The sequence below is a fragment of the Dendropsophus ebraccatus genome, chromosome 4 (genome assembly GCF_027789765.1).
Source record: "Dendropsophus ebraccatus isolate aDenEbr1 chromosome 4, aDenEbr1.pat, whole genome shotgun sequence".
NCBI lineage: Eukaryota > Metazoa > Chordata > Amphibia > Anura > Hylidae > Dendropsophus > Dendropsophus ebraccatus.
The window spans coordinates 31354264-31372454 of NC_091457.1; the positions used below are offsets into that span (position 1 = coordinate 31354264).

The following is an 18191-nucleotide window of genomic DNA, read 5'->3' on the forward strand; positions in this document are numbered from 1 at the left end:
TGCCTATGCTATCTGGGGTTGTCATCGGTAATGTGATTTAAAGGGTTGCAGGGGGAAAAAATTGCTTACAATTTTGTTTTCTATCCATGTTGATGTAGAGGAAAGAAGGTTTCCTTTTTTTTTTAAACTTTTCAAAGAGATTATATTGTGTTATGGAGTGTATGTGTTTGGTTGAGAACCTCTGATAGTGGCATAATACTGTGACTTTGGTGTGTTTGATGCACCTAGGCATGCTTTCCCTGCTATCCCAGTCCCAGCATTCCAGAGGTGTTTGCATCATTTTCTGAGGTGTCATTGTGAACTTGGAAACCTAAATTTGACCACTTAGAGGTTACAAAGAAACAAGCATTTTTCTCCCATTGACTTTAATGGCGTTTGATATTTGATCGAATAGTCGAACATTAAGGTCTGTTTGGATTGAATTTCAAGCTTTCAAATACTTCACTACACGATCATCTCTATTGTTTGTTTGTTTTTCTTTCATTTTTTAAACTGATATAAAATTAACCAGTACATATAATAGGCTATGATTTCCTTTTAAGTACAGTAGATAGACATTAAAGCTTGTATTGTATAACACATTGGGAGCTGTTTATTTGTCTAAAAATTGTCTAACATTCAGTCTAGTACCTAGTATCATACCGTTTTATTTAATGCTGCTATGTAACTGCTGTTTCTGTTTACTTGCCTTTGAATGTTTCATTACTTTTGCTATAATTTATAAATAAATACTGCATGTACTATGCCGTATCTCCCATCAGATGAAATAATGTGTCTCAAGTCCTTGATAGAGCAAGAAATTGATAGAGCAAGAAATTCTTTATGCTAAGGAAGAAGAGGATGAGCATTAAAATTACTCAACTGGTGAACAGATGTAGGCTATGTTCACACAACATCAAAAATAGAGAAAAGGCGGACGCTTTTGCAATTTAAAATAACGTCCGTTTTTGCCGTGATTTAACTGACTGCAATGGGAATGCATTGAAGTCAATGGAAAGACGGACGTCCAATGTACACAATGTATTGAAGAACGGACGTCAAAATAATGGTCATGATCATTATTTTCGGACGTCTTTTGCAAACAGCAGACTTTTTTATTAGTTGTTCACACACAGTTTTACTTTTGTCATTGTTCTTTCTCTGTTTTTACTATTAAATTCAATGGACTATTCAATTAAGCCACACCAAAAGTGCAATTAGTAACCCCAAACTAGAATAATGTACAAACAGCCATCATTGCACTAAACGGAGGCCAGACAGCTAATTGACGTCCGCTATTTTAGACTCAAAATGACAGGCGTCATTTTAAGAGGAGCAGAGAAACGTTGTGTGAACATAGCCGTAGGATGGAGACCTTTTGACTTTAAAATATAAGAAGCAAGAGTGATTTGGCTGGGATTGCCAGAGACATTATAGTGGGGAGTTTTCTTCAAGTGCAGGCTAGATCAGAGAAGGGAACAGAAGAATTTTTTCTCTCTAAATGGGTTTTCAGATGTTGGCACTGGTGTGATAAGTGGGTCCTCACAAGCATGGGCATCACAGAATGCCATCAAGTCTGATGCTGCCTTTGAGACCTGTATAGAAGGAGCAAGTTAGATGTTAGGGCATAGTTATGACTTTGGAAAAGGATCAGATTTTAGTAACAACATAATTAAAGGGGTACTCTTGAGACTGAAGAAAAAATATATTTTTTCTAATACATTGCTTTAATTTACTTTGTAATATCACTTTATTACATTTTTTTGTCTTTTTTTTTATGTACACAAACATATTCTGTTGACTGGCAGCAATGTTTGTGTCCAGAACTGCAGAGCTACAAGCCCCGCAGTTTCTGATACCCTGTTCTGTTCTAGCGCTGCTGAATAGTGCTATGCAGAGCAGGGTCTTGTTCCCACTGCGTACTGTACATTTTTAGGCTATGTTCACATTACGTAAAAGTACGGCCATTGTTACCGATGGCAACAACGGCCATACTTTTGTCTCAGTGGAACAATGCCTGTTTCTTTATGGGATCACGTCCAGAGCGTATACACATCGTATACGCTCTGGCCGGGATCCCATACAGGGCCACAAATAATTGACATGTCAGTTTTCTGTGGCCGGAATTCAGTGAATTCCGGCTGAAGAAATCCCTGTCGGAATTTCTGTCGGAAGTTCTGCGGCCGGAAAGATCATCCGGCCAGAGACCGGCCGTTCCGTGACCCGGCCCGGGTCACGGAGCGGCCGGTCTCTTACGTAGGGTGAACATAGCCTTATACAGTATATATTTAGATTATATACAAAAAGGTTCACCGTAGAGGAACTCAATCACCCTTACTCTCAGTATAGCCCACTAATAAGTTGTAGCCATGGGTGTTACTCTACTCAATTAACAGAAAAACCCACCATAAAGATGAATACACAAAAAAACTATGGGCATAGATTCTAAATCACTGCAAAATTTATTTATCATAATTATGATGATAACATGATAAAAACAATATATAAAGACTCACTAAAAATATTTAAAAACAACCAGGTACAATACATATATAATAGACAACAACATAGGATGTATGGGTAATCAAATATTAGGTGCGTCGCAATGGTATGTCATTCCCTAAAACTAAACCGCTGTTCCAGCAATATTATGGCACAAGACAAACCAGAGACAGTCATAAGCCTTATCAGCACTCACCCATTCGTCCTATGAGGGTCACAGCTGTCCCTACGTACGTTTCACCTCAACCGGGCTTCTTCAGGAAACTCAATGACCTAACCCTAACATCTTCAATAATCAGAACCTCTCATTCCCGCCTCAAAGACTTCTCTCATGCTGCACCCATTTTCTGGAACGCCCTACCCAAAGACCTCAGACTCGTACCCAATATTCACTGTTTCAAGCGTGCCCTGAAGACTCAGGCTCCCTTATAACATACCCTAAACTTCTTTCCCCTTCTGTTGTCCCCTCACTCGATATCTCTGATGGTTTGTGCTTTTTATATGTTTTACTTGCAATCAGATATTGGCGTTGTTACTGGCTCATCCTGTTCTTTCCAACTTTTTTACAATGGCTGGACCATGGACAAATAAAGCACTTGTGTCTGGTGTCAACCCCAGTTGTAGTCTGTAAGCTCCAGCGAGCAGGTCTCGTTTACATTTTGTATTTTATTTTTATTTATTCTAATTAATTGTGTATTATGTAACCTCTGTACTGTATGTATAAAAAAAAGCGCCACAGAATCTGTTGGCGCTTTACAAATAAATATTATTAAAAATTATTATTACTAAAACTATCATTTTTTTTTAAATAAACGTATAGTACAATGTAATTGAAGTTGTGATATGACTGGTTGTTCAAGAAAAATTCATAGCTAATGTAATGCATTGATATATTGCTGACATGAGAATTCACTAACTAGAATAGAACAAGGCTAAATGTGTGTTTAGACCTTATATATGGACTCCAGTCTGCTTAAAAATCTTCATGTGTTCAATTAGGGTTGGTTGTTTTTTAATCTTAGCATTGCAAGAAGGGACTTGCAACATGAAGGACATGCTGTGGATTTAAATGTGTTATCCAGCGAAAATCTTTTTCTTTCAAATCAACTGGTTTGAGAAACTTATATAGATTTGAAAATATACTTCTATTTAAAAATCGCAAGTCTTCACATATTTATCAGCTTCTGTTTGCCCTGCAGGAAATGTTGTTTTCCCTGTCGTCCCATAGGCAGCAAAACAGATGGGGTGTCTCCGCCTCTATAAGCCCGCAGGACGATAGGAATATTTTAATGAAATGTTTACTTGCTCCTCCTCCCTAGGGTATATATGGCCCTTTAACCCCACCCACTATGAGTTATTTTTCATCCTTGGGCCCGCAGGCATGTCACCAAGGACGGGTTATGTACAGATCAGCTGAAGGTTTGCTACTTTGCAGCCTTTGGCTGATCTTGTAGGTTTAAATCCCTTACTGTTATCCACTGTCTACATTCGTGGAGCCAGTGAGGAGCGCCGAGAACGGGTGAGTGCTCGGGGGTATCAGTAACTCTATACTGTTTCCCCGGTGTGATCCTTACCTGTACGGTGCTTTAATGTATTCTCCTGTATGTTGCTGGGCTGGGAGAAGTCTGCAGGTATTGCAGACTATGCGGCCGACTCCGGGTATGCTTGTATGTCCCTGTGTATGGTCGCCGCCATCTTTCCGGAGTCCGCCTGCGCAACCGGAAGTGACGTTCTACCGTTCTACCGTTCTGACGTTGCGATGCCTCCGCCGCGGCCCCACAGTAAACACAGCGGTACTCGGCTCAGAAACAGTATTGCAGCACTCGGGGAGTGTGCTCGGTGTCCGGTAAGGTCCCTTTATAATATATGAAGCCGGCAGATCATTTTAATGATACAGGATAATGTATCGTCTGTGGGGGCGGAGCTAGAGTGTTTGGCGCGAAAAGTAGCCATATTTAAACCAGCCGGTGCCCAGTCTAAGTGCTGTCAGTGTTTGTTCACAGCAGCTATCCTGTGGTGCATCTGGGAGCTACAATCTTGCTTTCAATTTTGCAGACTACAAATTTGACCGGCATTGTAAGTAGAACAAGGTTCTATCTATACTATGAAATCTTTTGTTCCTTGGCATAAATATTTTAACCAGGACTTGTGCTGCAGATGTCTTCCATGGAATCAGGTGGGAGAGGCTCAAGCGGAAGGAAAGCTATCGCGAAACGCAGACATCTTGCTTGTGTCCATTGTGGTGAGTAAGGGGGAAAGAACCTTTTTTATAAGGTTAGTACCCTGATACTAATCATCACCTCTCTTACTACAGAGACACCTTTACCTGAAGGCTCTGAGTCAGCTACCTGTCAGGAATGTCATACCAGAGCTGAAAAGGAAGAACCAACCATTCAAGACGTGGTGGTTTGGGTCAAGGACTTTGTTCACAAGTCCATAGGTGACCTAAAGGACTCTTTGATGCAAAGACCTAAGAAGAAGGCCAGAAGGGCCCATTTATCTCCCTTGGATTCGCACTCAGAACAAGAATTCAGGGTTATAGATGAGGTTGAAGCCTCGTCATCATCCTCTGCTGAGGATGAAGATCTTTGTCCAGGAAGAATGTATTTTCCAGTGGAGAAAGCTCAGAAATTGGTCAGTCAATCAGCCAGACTCTGATGCAACCAAGGGTTCCAAGGTTTATAAGATTGAAGAAAACATGTCTAACATGATGAAGCAAGAATGGAATAAACCTGAGAAAGCCCCAGTTTTAAGCCGTCGCTTCAAGCTGTTATATACCCTTCTGGAAGAACAGGTGAAGGACTGGGTTGGGCCACCCAAAATGGATGTCGCGATTGCGAAGTTATCTAAGCGCACACTAGTGCCCGCGGAGGATGGGTCCAGCCTGAAAGATTCAATGGACAGGCGTCTGGATGTGGCGCTGAAAAGGGCCTACACTGCAGCCGCAGCTCAGAACACTGTGGCTCTGGCATCCTCAGAATTAGGCAGGGCTCTAAGGAAGTGGCTGGTGAGGATGCAGGAGGACATAGAGACAGGTGTCAAACGAGATGACATCTTATCCTCCTTCAAACAAATAGATCTTGCAATTGACTATTTGTGTGATGCCTCAGCACAGCAGGTGAGGTTAGCTTCCAGAAATATGGCTCTCTCAGTGGCAGGCCGAAGGGCCTTGTGGCTGAAACCTTGGACAGGTGATAATTCATCTAAGTATCACCTGTGCAATTTAGAATACCAACCAGGAAGGTTGTTTGGGCCACAGTTAGACAAGCTCATGGAAGACTTGTCGGACAAAAAGGGAAGTCTCTGCCTCAGGTCCCTAGGGGATTTCGCAGGCCATTTAGAAGAGATAGGTCACCCCAGAGAACAAGGCAGTCGCGTTATCCAGCAAGGGGTAGAGGATCCTACTCTAGAAGAGGTACCTCAAGAGGAGGACCAAAGACCAATACCAAGAAGCCGGACTTCTGAGATGGAAGAGTTTCCGGTGGGAGGCCGTTTACGTTTTTTTCTGACAGCCTGGGAGTCTGCAATTCAAGACCCCTGGGTATTAAGCACCATCCGGTCAGGATACGCCCTTTCTTTAGACCCCCTTCCTCCAGAAAGATATTTGATTTCTTATCTCCCAAAGCCTCCAAAAAGAAAGATTCTTCAGGAGCAGGTGCTTCATTTGATTTCTATTGCCGCAGTAGAGGAGCTTCCTCCTGCAGAAAGAGGAAGGGGGGTTTACTCCCCAATATTTTTGGTTCCAAAGCCTTCAGCCAAATGGAGGCTTATAATAGATTTAAGATACCTCAATCATTTCATGAGGAAAAGCAGATTTCGCATGGAGACCATAAAGTCAGTAAGAGCAGAACTGCTTGAGGGAGACCTTATGGCATCCTTGGACCTCCAGGATGCCTACTTTTATATACCAATCCTACCGGCCCACAGAAAATATCTAAGGATCGCGGTCACTGTAGATGGTCATCTCCGCCATCTTCAGTTTCGAGTTTTGCCATTCGGCATAACGTCAGCGCCATTCGTGTTTACGAAAGTAATCTCTGCAGTGGTTGCTGTCCTAAGAATCCAAAGTATCAGGGTGATCCCTTACTTGGACGACTGGTTGATCATGGCAGCATCAGTAGACCTCCTAAACACGCACATCCAACTGATCCTACAATTCCTCAAACAGCTAGGCTGGTTGGTGAATTTCAGCAAATCAGACCTTGTTCCATCCACAACAAGGACGTATCTTGGCTTTGTAATAAACTCAGCAACAATGAGGCTTTTTCTGTCACCAGAAAGAAAGATCAGAATCAGAACCAGAATGGATGCAGGTTTTTGCTAACTCCAAGTTTTTGGGTCTCCTGACCTCTGCAGCAGAAGCTGTTCCCTGGGCCCTGTGGCATATGAGGCGTCTTCAACAGGAGGTTCTCTAGGTCTAGGACAGAAGTATTGAAAACTTAGACAATCCTCACGTGCTGTCTGTCAACACCAGAACATCTCTCAGATGGTGGGAACAAGTAAAGGACGGCATGGATCTTCGGGAACCGGATTGGATAGTCTTGACCACAGACGCCTCAAGCACAGGGTGGGGAGCTCATATACAAGATATGGAGGTTTCAGGACTTTGGACAAAAGCAGAAAGGGTTCTGCCTTCCAACTCAAGAGAGTTAAAAGCTGTTTACAAAGCCCTCATCCATTTTGCTATGACAGTATTCAATCAAGCAGTGAGGATCCGGACGGACAACATAGCGTGCGTTTGTTACATAAACAAACAAGGAGGTACCAGATCCCAGTCTCTTCTAAGAGAAGTGGAGAGGATCTCTCGGTGGGCAGAGACAAGGCTAACGAGGTTATCCGCAGTCTACATCAGAGGAGCACACAACGTTTTGGCGGATCGACTCAGTCGCGGTCTGACGGTACCCGGAGAGTGGTCTCTCAACGAAGAAATATTTCAGGAAATAGTCCGCAGGTGGGGGTTACCCCAGATAGATTTGATGGCCACGAGATTCAACAACAAGGTCAAAGCGTTTGGGTCCCTCTACAAGGAAGTCAGACCGGCAGTTCTAGACGCAATGTCGATCCCTTGGTCATTCCAACTAGCCTATGTGTTCCCACCGGTCTCCATAATACCGAGGGTATTATTGAAGATCAGGAAGGATCAGGCCTCGGTCATAGCGATTATTCCATTCTGGCCAAAAAGGTCCTGGTTCACTCAACTAATGCTGATGAGCAGAGGAGTTTTCTGGAGACTGCCCTTCAGACAAGATCTTCTGACACAGGGTGACCAGCTATGTCTCAGCCTCAAGGCTTACAATCTGACAGCCTGGAGACTCCTAGGACCATATTGAGGAACGAGGGTATTTCACAAAGGGTCTTAGAGACGTTAGCTCACTCTAGGAGTGATGCAACAAATCGTTCCTATGACAGGATCAAGAAGATTTTCCAGGCATGGGCCAACCCTAGGGGTGTGGACTCTCCATCAGTTCCCCAGATCTTGGACTTCCTACAGGAAGGCTTTGACAAGGGATTGAAACCAAATTCCATAAGGGTCCAAATAGCAGCAATGTCAGCCTTTCTAAACAGGAAACTTCTACAAGTACAGGAAATAAAGGATTTTACTAAGGTCATATCAAGACTCAGGCCTACCATTGTTAGACCAGTTTCAGCCTGGGATTTGGGTTTAGTTTTAAAACAGTTGTGTTTGGCTCCCTTTGAGCCATTGGAGGAGGTAGAGCTTAAATATCTTACATTCAAAACTGTTTTTTTGTTGCCAGTAACCACGGCCAAGAGGGTAGGGAAACTGCAAGCATTAAGTTCGGAAGAACCATATACTACTTTTTTCTCAGGATAGGGTAATCCTTAGACTACTCCCTTCTCTTTTGCCTAAAGTGGCCTCCTTTGCCAATGTCAACCAATCCATTGTCCTTCCAGTTTTTTCGCCTGAAACTTCCTCAGAAGAAGTAAACTTTTCAAACCTGGACCTGGTAAGATGTCTAAAGACTTACATCCAGAAGACTCAATCATTCAGGAAAGATGAGAATTTGCTACTATTGTTCCAGGGCAGGAATAAAGGAAGCAAAGCATCAAAACCATCAATATCTAGATGGATATGCGACTATATCCACACCTGCTATTCAGCAGTAGGAATCCAGAGTCCAGAGTTCACCAGAGCTCATTCAACCAGGACTGTTTCAACAACCTGGGCAGAAAGATGTAATATTCCACTTGACCAGATATGTCAGTCTGCAATGTGGTCTTCCCCTCATTACAAACATTACAGACTTGACTCCTTCCTCAATAAACAGACCGCATTCCCTAGGTCTGTTTTGAATGCTGTAGCGATGGAGGGCCCTCCCTATGTGGGTTTTACTCGCTAATTACCCATCTGTTGTGCTGCCTATGGGACGACAGGGAAGTTAACATTTAGAATGTTAATGTGTTTTCCCTTAGTCCCATTGGCAGCACAAACGTCCCGCCTTATAGAATATTCTTTATAATTAACTCATAGTGGGTGGGGTTAAAGGGCCATATATACCCTAGGGAGGAGGAGCAAGTAAACATTTCATTAAAATATTCCTATCATCCTGCGGGCTCACATGGGGCTGAGACACCCCATCTGTTGTGCTGCCAATGGGACTAAGGGAAAACACATTAACATTCTAAATGTTAACTTATTTTCAGTTTGACATAGTGCTCTCTGCTGATATCTCTGACTGAGACAGGAACTGTCCAGAGCAGGAGAGGTTTTGTATGGGCATTTGCTTCTGCTCTGGACAGTTCCTAATTTTTCGCTGGATAGCCGTTTAAAATCTGCAGCATGGTCTAAAATCCAGCCACCTGTTTTGTAAAACACCTATTTGGTTTGCATTGTACTGCACTTTGTTGTAGATTTCCATAATCTAAATGACACTGAAAACCTGCAAAAATCCAGTAAGTGTGAACATAACCTTTATATACTCTATAAAATGTTTTTGGTAATGTGGATTGGCAACACTGTCAGATACATACTTTGATACGACACATGGAGGCTTCAATTTTGAGCTGCTCAACAAGCTTTCTGGCCTGTCCAACACTTAATGTGTTATTCACAGGGGTGTCTCCTTTCATGGTTGCCTAGAAAGAGAAAGATATTCTATGAATTGTATAAATAAAACACATCTAAGACATCTGGTGAACACACCAAGGCAACATTAGTAAAGTGAATACGTCAGCTGCAATTCAGGTCTCAAACTGCTGATACTGTGAGATAGCTGTTAGGACAAGGAGACACATTCTAAAGGCTGTATTATACAGCTGATTGTGGTCTTTTAACATGTTCTATTACTCCAAACAATTACTATCCAGAACGGCCGGTAATTGGCCAAGTACGGTCGATAATTGTTTCGTGTAAGAAGGCCATAATTTTCATCTTACACAATTCTACCAGATATTTTATTAATAAGCATTTATAAGGGTTTATAAGCGTTTGGGTTTTATTTTTACAGGGGTCTTTTTCTTTTCTGAAAGGCCTTTAGGCTGTGTTCACACTGCCTCCTTTTTTTCGTGAAAACGCCTGCGGCCAGATGTTAGCTGGGAGTCAATGGAAGTTTATGATTTCCCTTGCACACATGTCGGTTTTTTTTGTAGTCTTTTTTTTTTCTCCCGTAGACTTGAATACAAAACTTCTAATTATCTCAAAACTCCATTTGTGTTTGTATTGCTTTTTTTCAGAGTTTTTGTCTCATTTTTTGCCACAAGGTCATGTGATTGCAGAGGTATAAGGAAGTTCAGCTATCTTGGAGGACAGAAGCCAAGTATCACAGAGACAATTTGGCTAATGGGAGGTTCAAGCTGACTACATGTTCTGGTCCCTTTGTTTTCTTATGGCTCCTAGAGTGAAAATTGATGTTCCCAAGGTCATTCAGTCTGTATGTATGACTTTAAACTACTTTTTTCTTAGTTTGTCATGCTGTTTTAGTGTGATATGTGTGGGTGTTAGTGATGGTAATATATTTTCTAAAGCCTCCAACATTGAAATTGATATTAGACTTATTGTACATTATGTATACTGTCCCCCAAATGATTGTGTGTGTATATGGATGAATTGTGCTATTTTTGCGACATAGCTGTCAGCTCCATATTCTGGACAGATAAGCAGCTTTTTTTTTTTTTTACTTAACTAATGTGATCAATTATTGACTGTAAGTAGGCATGTTTTATGTTTTCCATGGACAAAAAGAGACTTCAACTATTGTATTAAATGTGAAAATTGAACTCACTGACTTGATAGGCCGTGGTGTACTCTGTGACTTTGTATTGTGGGGCACAAACATTAGTAGATTTTAAGTGCTATAGTGTACAAAGTCTGTAAGCTATGTTTTCAGCTCCCTGTAGTGTTGTAGCCTTGTATAATGTGCCTTCACATCTTGTTCATAGTGTGGCTCTTGTTTAACCCCTTAAGGTCAAAGCCAATTTTCGTTTTTGCGCTTTTGCTTTTTCCATTTTATGTTTAAAAGTCCATAGCGCTTGCATTTTTTCACCTAGAGACTTATATGAGTGCTTATTTTTTGCGAAACCAATTGTACTTTGCAATTACAGGCATAATTTTTCCATAAAATATGTTGTGAAACCGGAAAAAAATCATTTGCGCTGTCAAATTGAAAAAAAAACGAATTTGTTTTGATTTCGGGGAGTTTTGCATTTACGCCGTTCGCCCTATGGTAAAACTGACTTGTTATGCATGTTCCTCAAGTCGTTACGATTACAAAGATATATAACATGTATAACTTATATTGTATCTGATGGCCTGTAAAAAATTCAAACCATTGTTAACAAATATATGTCACTTAAAATCGCTCCATTCCCAGGCTTATAGCGCTTTTATCCTTTGGTCTATGGGGCTGTGTCAGGTGTCATTTTTTGCGCCATGATGCGTTCTTTCTACCGATACCTTGATTGCGCATATACGACTTTTTGATTGCTTTTTATTACATTTTTTCTGGATTTGATGCGACCAAAAATGCGCAATTTTGCACTTTGGGATTTTTTTGCGCTGACGCCGTTTACCGTGCGAGATCAGGAATGTGATTAATTAATAGTTCGTGCGATTACGTGTGCGGTGATACTAAATATGTTTATTAATTTATTTATTTATTAATTTATATTTATAAAATGGGAAAAGGGGGGTGATTTGGACTTTTATTAGGGGAGGGGATTTTTTATTAATAAAAACACTTTTTTACTTTTTTTTTTACATACACTAGAAGCCCCCCTGGGGGGCTTGTATATACATAGCACTGATCTCTCATAGAGATCAATGCTGTGTATATACACAGCAAAGATCCATTAGATCGGTCATAGATTGCTATGGCCTGCTGCAGGCCACAGCAATCTATTGCCGAGCCGGGATCAGCGTCATTCCGACGCTGAGGCCCGGCACGGGCAGAAGAACGGATCTCCTCCCCGCGATGCCACTAGACACCAGGGATGCACGGAGGAAAGCACTTTAATGCAGCTGTCAGGTTTGACAGCTGCATTGAAGGGCTTAATTAGCCGGCGCGGCAACGGGACCCGCGCCGGCTAATAGAGGCACTGCCCGGCTGCAGATTGCAGCCGGGATCGGTGCCGTTCAGAGCGGGGTCCCGGCGGGACCCCGCTCTGAACACCCCCTGCGGCACCATGACGTATCAGATACGTCATGGGTCGCTTAGGGGTTAATAAAGCAAATGGACCCAATTCTGGTGATACTCAGGGCCGTATTTACCACTAGGCACTCGTGGTCCGGTGCCTAGGGCAGCACCTTGCTGGGGGGCAGCACCAGGGAGCGGGGGGGGGACTTTTTTTGTTTGTTTTTATTTTTTTAGTCTCCCACCTCCCGTTCAGACTTGCAAATAAATCTGGTAAGTTTTTGAGGGGGGTAGGGGGGAGGTATGATCAGGTCTGGTGTGGTGGTGTTTCTCAGGTCTAGTATGGCTGTGATGCCTGGAGCTATTACCCACCAATCTTGTGGTGTGAATTTCTTCAGACAGTATACAGGCTGCTCTAATCATTGATTCTATGTGGAAATTTATGTTTTAAGCAGTTAAAAACCACAATAAAACGCAATTCAGACAATATTTCTACATGTAGAGAAATGCATATGGACGAAATCACTCTCCCTCACGCTCCCCAAGATGGGGCGTCTCAGGTTTAGTGCCTAGGGCAGCAGCAGCTGTTAATACGGCCCTGGTGATACTGACTTGTTATAGGTGGAGGCTTACCCAGTCATCTGGGATATGTCATGTGAAGACTACAAGGATCGTTTGGACACAGAGGATGCCTGGACAGAGGTGTTACGGCAATTGTTTTCTAACTGGGATAGTAAAACTTAGAGGGAGCACGGTGCACTAGGAATGTTTATTTAGCATATGACATACATAAAATAACTGTTTGTTGACATACAGTCTTTGTAATAGCAGCAATACATGCATGTTACTATTGTGTTCCATTCTTTTCTCTTTCTTGAGAGGAGGCAGCGACAAAACGTTGGCGTTCAATTCACAAATGGTTCCAGAAGGGCCATGCCCAATTTGGAAAAACTGGCTCCGCTGCATTTACAAAAAACGCTAAATACAAATACTACGACATGCTGCTTTTTCTGGCACCATCACAACAAATGAGACAGTACGTTTCTTATTGAGATGCTTTGACAGTTTATTAAAAATGAAACATGTCCTGCTACAAATGATTTGTCCTTACTTTCACATGTTCATTGCTGCTTCAAATGTACCAAATAAGCCCCACAGCATGGGTCTCCAAACTGCGGCCCTCCAGCTGTTGCAATACTACATTTCCCATCATGCCTGGACAGCCAAATCCAAAGCTTTAGCTGTCCGGGCAATCTGGATATGAATACAGATAGCACAGATGCCAGTGGTAGTGTGCTTCATGCGGGCCAAAGCACACCACCTTTGCATGAAAATAAGCCCCCTGAGGGCTGTTCCCCACCAGACATACTATTGAGACAACATGCTTCTTCTGGGGCCCCATCATCATTTCCAGATTCTAAAATTAGTCCTGGGCCAAGCTCAGCTCAGGTCGGCCCACAAGCACAGAGGCAAACACATGTCAAGGCCAGCCTTAGGGTAAATGGCACCCCCCCCCCCCCCTTCCTAAGGTAACATAAAGCTCATTCAGCCTCCCACCCCTCCAGACGACATAGAACACCCATCACACGACCCCCCTGCCAGCCATTTACACAACTACTACTTTCCCCTCAAGTCATACATGCAACTACCTTCCAGACATACAGACAACTACCCCCTCAGCCATACAAACAACTACTCCCCCTAGTGATTTCACAATACCAGAATTTTGAGTTTGATAATGATACTACCTTTTTTATTTCGATACTCCAGTTTTATTTCGATACTTACCAGTTTGATACTTACTTAAGTATTTAAAAAAAAAAAAAAACGTTAGAAATATAATATCCCCTAGACAGCAAATATAGTAAATCTGAAACGTTATCTATCTTCTTCAGACCCGCATTATTACAGTGATACCAATTTATAGACCTTTAGTTTTAACATAGTAAATTAAAATAAAAGTTTACATTTTTAAATAATTGTTGTTAAAATTGCCCTATTCTATTTCAGCTAATCAGACTATGCTGGGGGTCGCAATCTTCAGCTTTCAGCTTTCAGGGTTTGCTGGGGGTTGAAGTCTTGTAATATGTCAGCTATCAGGGTATACTGGGGGTTGTAGTCTTGTAATATTTCAGATATAAGGGTATGCTGGGGGTTGTAGTTCACCGGCAGCCACAGATTGGGAACGCTACAAGATACAATAGAATCTACTGTAACAGTCTGTATTTGTGATTATCACCGCTACCCAGAGAGTCTGATACAATGGCTGCAGGCGTTGTCTGTCACTATCACCAGGGACTGTGCCCAGAGTCTATTGTGTCCATTAGCACAGCTTTGCTAAACCAGGTGCCATGGTCACTGATACAGCTCTGCTGCAGTAGTTGTCATTATCATTAATACAATTCTGCTCTTACAAATAGCCTGATTACTAAAACAGCTCTGCTATACCAAGTACAGTGAACACTTAGACAGCTCTAATGCACCAGATATTGTTATCACTAACACAGCCTTGATGCACCAGCTACCCTGACTACCCACACAGCTCTTCTACAACAGCTACTGTCCATGTCAGTTACCTCGATTACAGACACCATTTAGCTGCATTAGGGTCCGTTTACACACACTGATTATGTGACAGATATCTGCCAGATTTTTGCAGCCAAAACCAGAAATGGATTTGATAAAAAAAGAGAAATCTCAGTCTTTCCTTTATGACCTGTTCCCTGTTTATAGTCCATTCCTGGCTTTGGCTGCAAAAATCTGTCAGATATCTGTCAGATAATCTGTGTGTGTAAACGGACCCTTATGCTGCGTTTATATGGAACGATTATCGTGCGAATTCGCACGATAACGATCGAATTCGAACGATAATAGTACGCGTAAATGCTGTAAACGATCAAACAACAAGCGAGAAATCGTTCATTTTGATCCTTCAACAACTTCTCAAATCGTCGTTGATCGTTCACAAAAAATTTGCAGATCGTTCCGTGTGAACAGTCATTCGCCGATTTAACCAATGTGTGAGATAGGCTTAAGCGATCGCAAAACAAATTTTCCATACAATATATTGTACCGTCTAAACGCTGATCGTTATGAAAAAAAAAAACGTTATTCAGACATCGTTAATCGTACGATCGTCCGTGTAAACGTAGCATTAGTTTCCCTGATCACTTAAGCCCTTATTACACAAGGCGATTTTAAGGAGCAAACAAGCTTGTTTGTACCTCGTTCCCTGCTCGCTGCCAATGTGTGCAATTGTGGGTCAGTACAGGGGGGGCCACGGAGAGCTGTAGGGGGCTGCCCGGGTGATCTCTAGATCCTATTCTACGGAGCAACGGCAGCAGATCGTTGCTATCCTGGTCGTTTGTCTTTCAACATGTTGAAAAACAAACAACAACAACGATCAGCTGACATCGTTCATGTCGGCTGATCATTGCCTGATATTAAACCAGATGATTATCGGCCGATATAGGCCAAATACGGCCGGCCAATAATCGTTTAGTGTAATTTACGTTACATTTTACATAGCGTTTCTAATGTTTTACTATTTTTATTAAAAGTAAAACTTTTTTTTGCAAATAGGTGTGATTACAATGGCCGTACAATGATGTATGGGGAGTCATTTTTTCCGCCATGATCTCTATTTTTCATTAATACCATATTTATGTAAATTAGACATAACTGATCAATTTTTATTCATTTTATTTTAAATAAAATGTAATTAAAATAACCAATCCTGGCTCCTGACGATTACGCACGTTTGGTATTGTCACAGCCGCGGCGGCGTCCCGCGTTCCGGGCCGCCGCCGCGACCGCTTCCTGCCCCATGCAGCAGCCGGTGTCCATAGTCGGGGACCCGGCGCTGCTATCACCTCGGCCCCGGGGGGCGCCTCACCTCTCCACGCTCCTGTCTCCCGCTGTGCCGGCCGGCGCGCGCGTCCCCGCCTCCTAGGGCGCGCGCGCGCCGGCTGTCTCAGATTTAAAGGGGCAGTGCGCTCCTAATTGGTAGTTGCACCCAATCACTCCCCTATAAATCCCAGCATGCCCTGTCCCCTGTGTTGGAGCCTCTACATGCTTCCCATAGCGTTTGGCCCAGCTCCCTGTTGTTCCTGATACCTGTCCGCTACCTGGTCCCTAGTCCTTGTTCCTGATTCCTGTCCGCTACCCAGTCCCTACTCCTAGTCCCTGGTTCCTGCTTCCCGTCTCTCTGCTGTTCCTGTGTTCAGCCTGTCACCTGCGGTACGCCTACACGCCACTGTCAGTACCTGCTCCTGCCACGCCTCGCCTGCCGTCACCAGCAACCAAGCCAGGGGTAGCGACCTGGGGGTCGCCTGCCGCAGCAAGTCCATCCCGCCTTGCGGCGGGCTCTGGTGAAAACCAGCGGCCCCTTAGACTCCGCTCCCTGGTGAGGTTTGTGCCATCGCTGGTGCCGGTCCAGTGGATCCACTACTCCGGGTGTTACAGTAGGCTCCAACCATGGATCCCGGCGAGGTGCCTGATCTCCGTGACGTCGCCAGAGTGGTCACTCAGCAGGCGCAACAAATCCAGAAACAGTCACAGCAGATCCAGCAACTCACTGCCGCCTTACAGCAGCAGACTACTGCCCAGCGCACACCACCTCCTGACGCTTCTTCTTCACTCCGACTGGCCCTCCCAAGCAAGTACTCTGGGGACTCTAAGTTGTGCAGAGGATTCTTGACTCAGTGCACCATGCATATTGAACTTTTGAGTAGTCAGTTTTCCACCGAGCGCTCTAAAGTGGCTTTCATCATCAGCCTATTGGAAGGTAGAGCTCTGGCCTGGGCCACGCCACTGTGGGACCGTGATGATCCTGTTGCTGCCAATCTCCGGGCCTTCCTATTCGAGTTTCGCTCCGTCTTTGAGGAACCTGCCGGTGCTTCTTCAGCCGAGACTGCTCTCCTCAACCTCTCTCAAGGCAGCTCCTCTGTTGGTGACTACGCCATCCAGTTCCGCACCCTGGCAGCTGAATTGGACTGGAACGAGGCCGCCCTATTGGCCACCTTCAAGAAGGGTCTGTCTAGTCGAGTGAGAGACGTGCTCGCTGCCCGAGACCTGCCTACCTCCCTGAACGAACTCATTCTACTGGCCACCCGAGTTGATACTCGTTTTTCGGAGAGGGAGGAGGAGGTTCGGCATGAACATTTACTAAGCCGTTCCCGTCGCCATCCCCAGCTGGCGCCGGTTTTCCAGAATCCTGACCTTTCGATGTCCCAGCCCTCTCCTGAGATTCCTATGCAGGTGGAACGGGCTCACCTGACGCCTGATGAAAGAATCCGGCGCCTGGAGCTGAATCTCTGTCTCTACTGCGGTGGTTCCGATCACTTCCGGCTGGGATGTCCCCTACGTCCCCAAACGTCCGGAAAATGCTCGCACCTAGGTCCGGTGGGACAGGTGTCCCTAGGTGTGAATACCACCTTTCCAAGTCTGTCTATGCCAGTTTCCATCCGGACTCCCTCAGGACAAAATCATCAGACTACTGCCTTTCTCGATTCTGGGTCAGCAGGCAGTTTTATTGCGGCAACATTGGTCCAAAGATGGCGGCTACCCGTGACCCGACTAGCCAGGCCCCTGACTATCTCCTCGGTCACGGGCGAAATTCTTACCGACCGTGTGTACTACCAGACCGCACCTTTAGTCCTCCAGGTGGGTCCTTTACATCAAGAAGAGATATCCTTCTACGTCCTGCCCCATTCTTCCCCCGCGGTCCTCCTGGGACTCCCGTGGCTGCAAGAACATGCCCCTCAACTGGACTGGAGAACCGGGGAGATTCTCAGTTGGGGTCAGGACTGTTCCAACCAGTGTCTCAGGTCACCTCAGACCAAGTGTACTATGTCGTTTCCTGTCCCAGCCAAGCCTCTATCCGACCTACCGGCAGAAGACCAAGACTCGGCGGATGCCTTCTCTGCCGAGGTGTACCCTCTCTCCGTACCCAAGACTAAGGTCGTGTCCTCTCACCACCGGGAGAACTTACAGAAGGTCCTCGTCCACAGACCCACAGTCCCTTGCCATGTTTTACCGCCTGATCGCCTAGCACCAGTCGTCACCTCCTCGCTTCGGAGAGTACCCCCCGGAAAGACTCATGTTCACCCTGCGCTTCGAAGA

At 44.2% G+C, this 18191-nt stretch overlaps 1 protein-coding gene across 5 annotated transcripts in view; it reads right to left on the reverse strand.

Moving 5' to 3' along the window:
- Positions 1 to 348: 348 nt before the first annotated feature.
- GNG3 (G protein subunit gamma 3) overlaps positions 349 to 18191 on the reverse strand; it is a 136783-nt gene continuing 118940 nt past the window's right edge. For all 5 annotated transcript variants that reach the window (XM_069965438.1, XM_069965436.1, XM_069965434.1 and 2 more), the window contains 2 exons: positions 9472 to 9576; positions 349 to 1574 (listed from right to left, as the gene is read on the reverse strand). In XM_069965438.1, coding sequence (XP_069821539.1) covers positions 1446 to 1574; positions 9472 to 9570 — 228 coding nt within the window. In that variant the 5' untranslated portion in view covers positions 9571 to 9576 and the 3' untranslated portion in view covers positions 349 to 1445. The remainder of the gene's footprint in view (positions 1575 to 9471; positions 9577 to 18191) is intronic.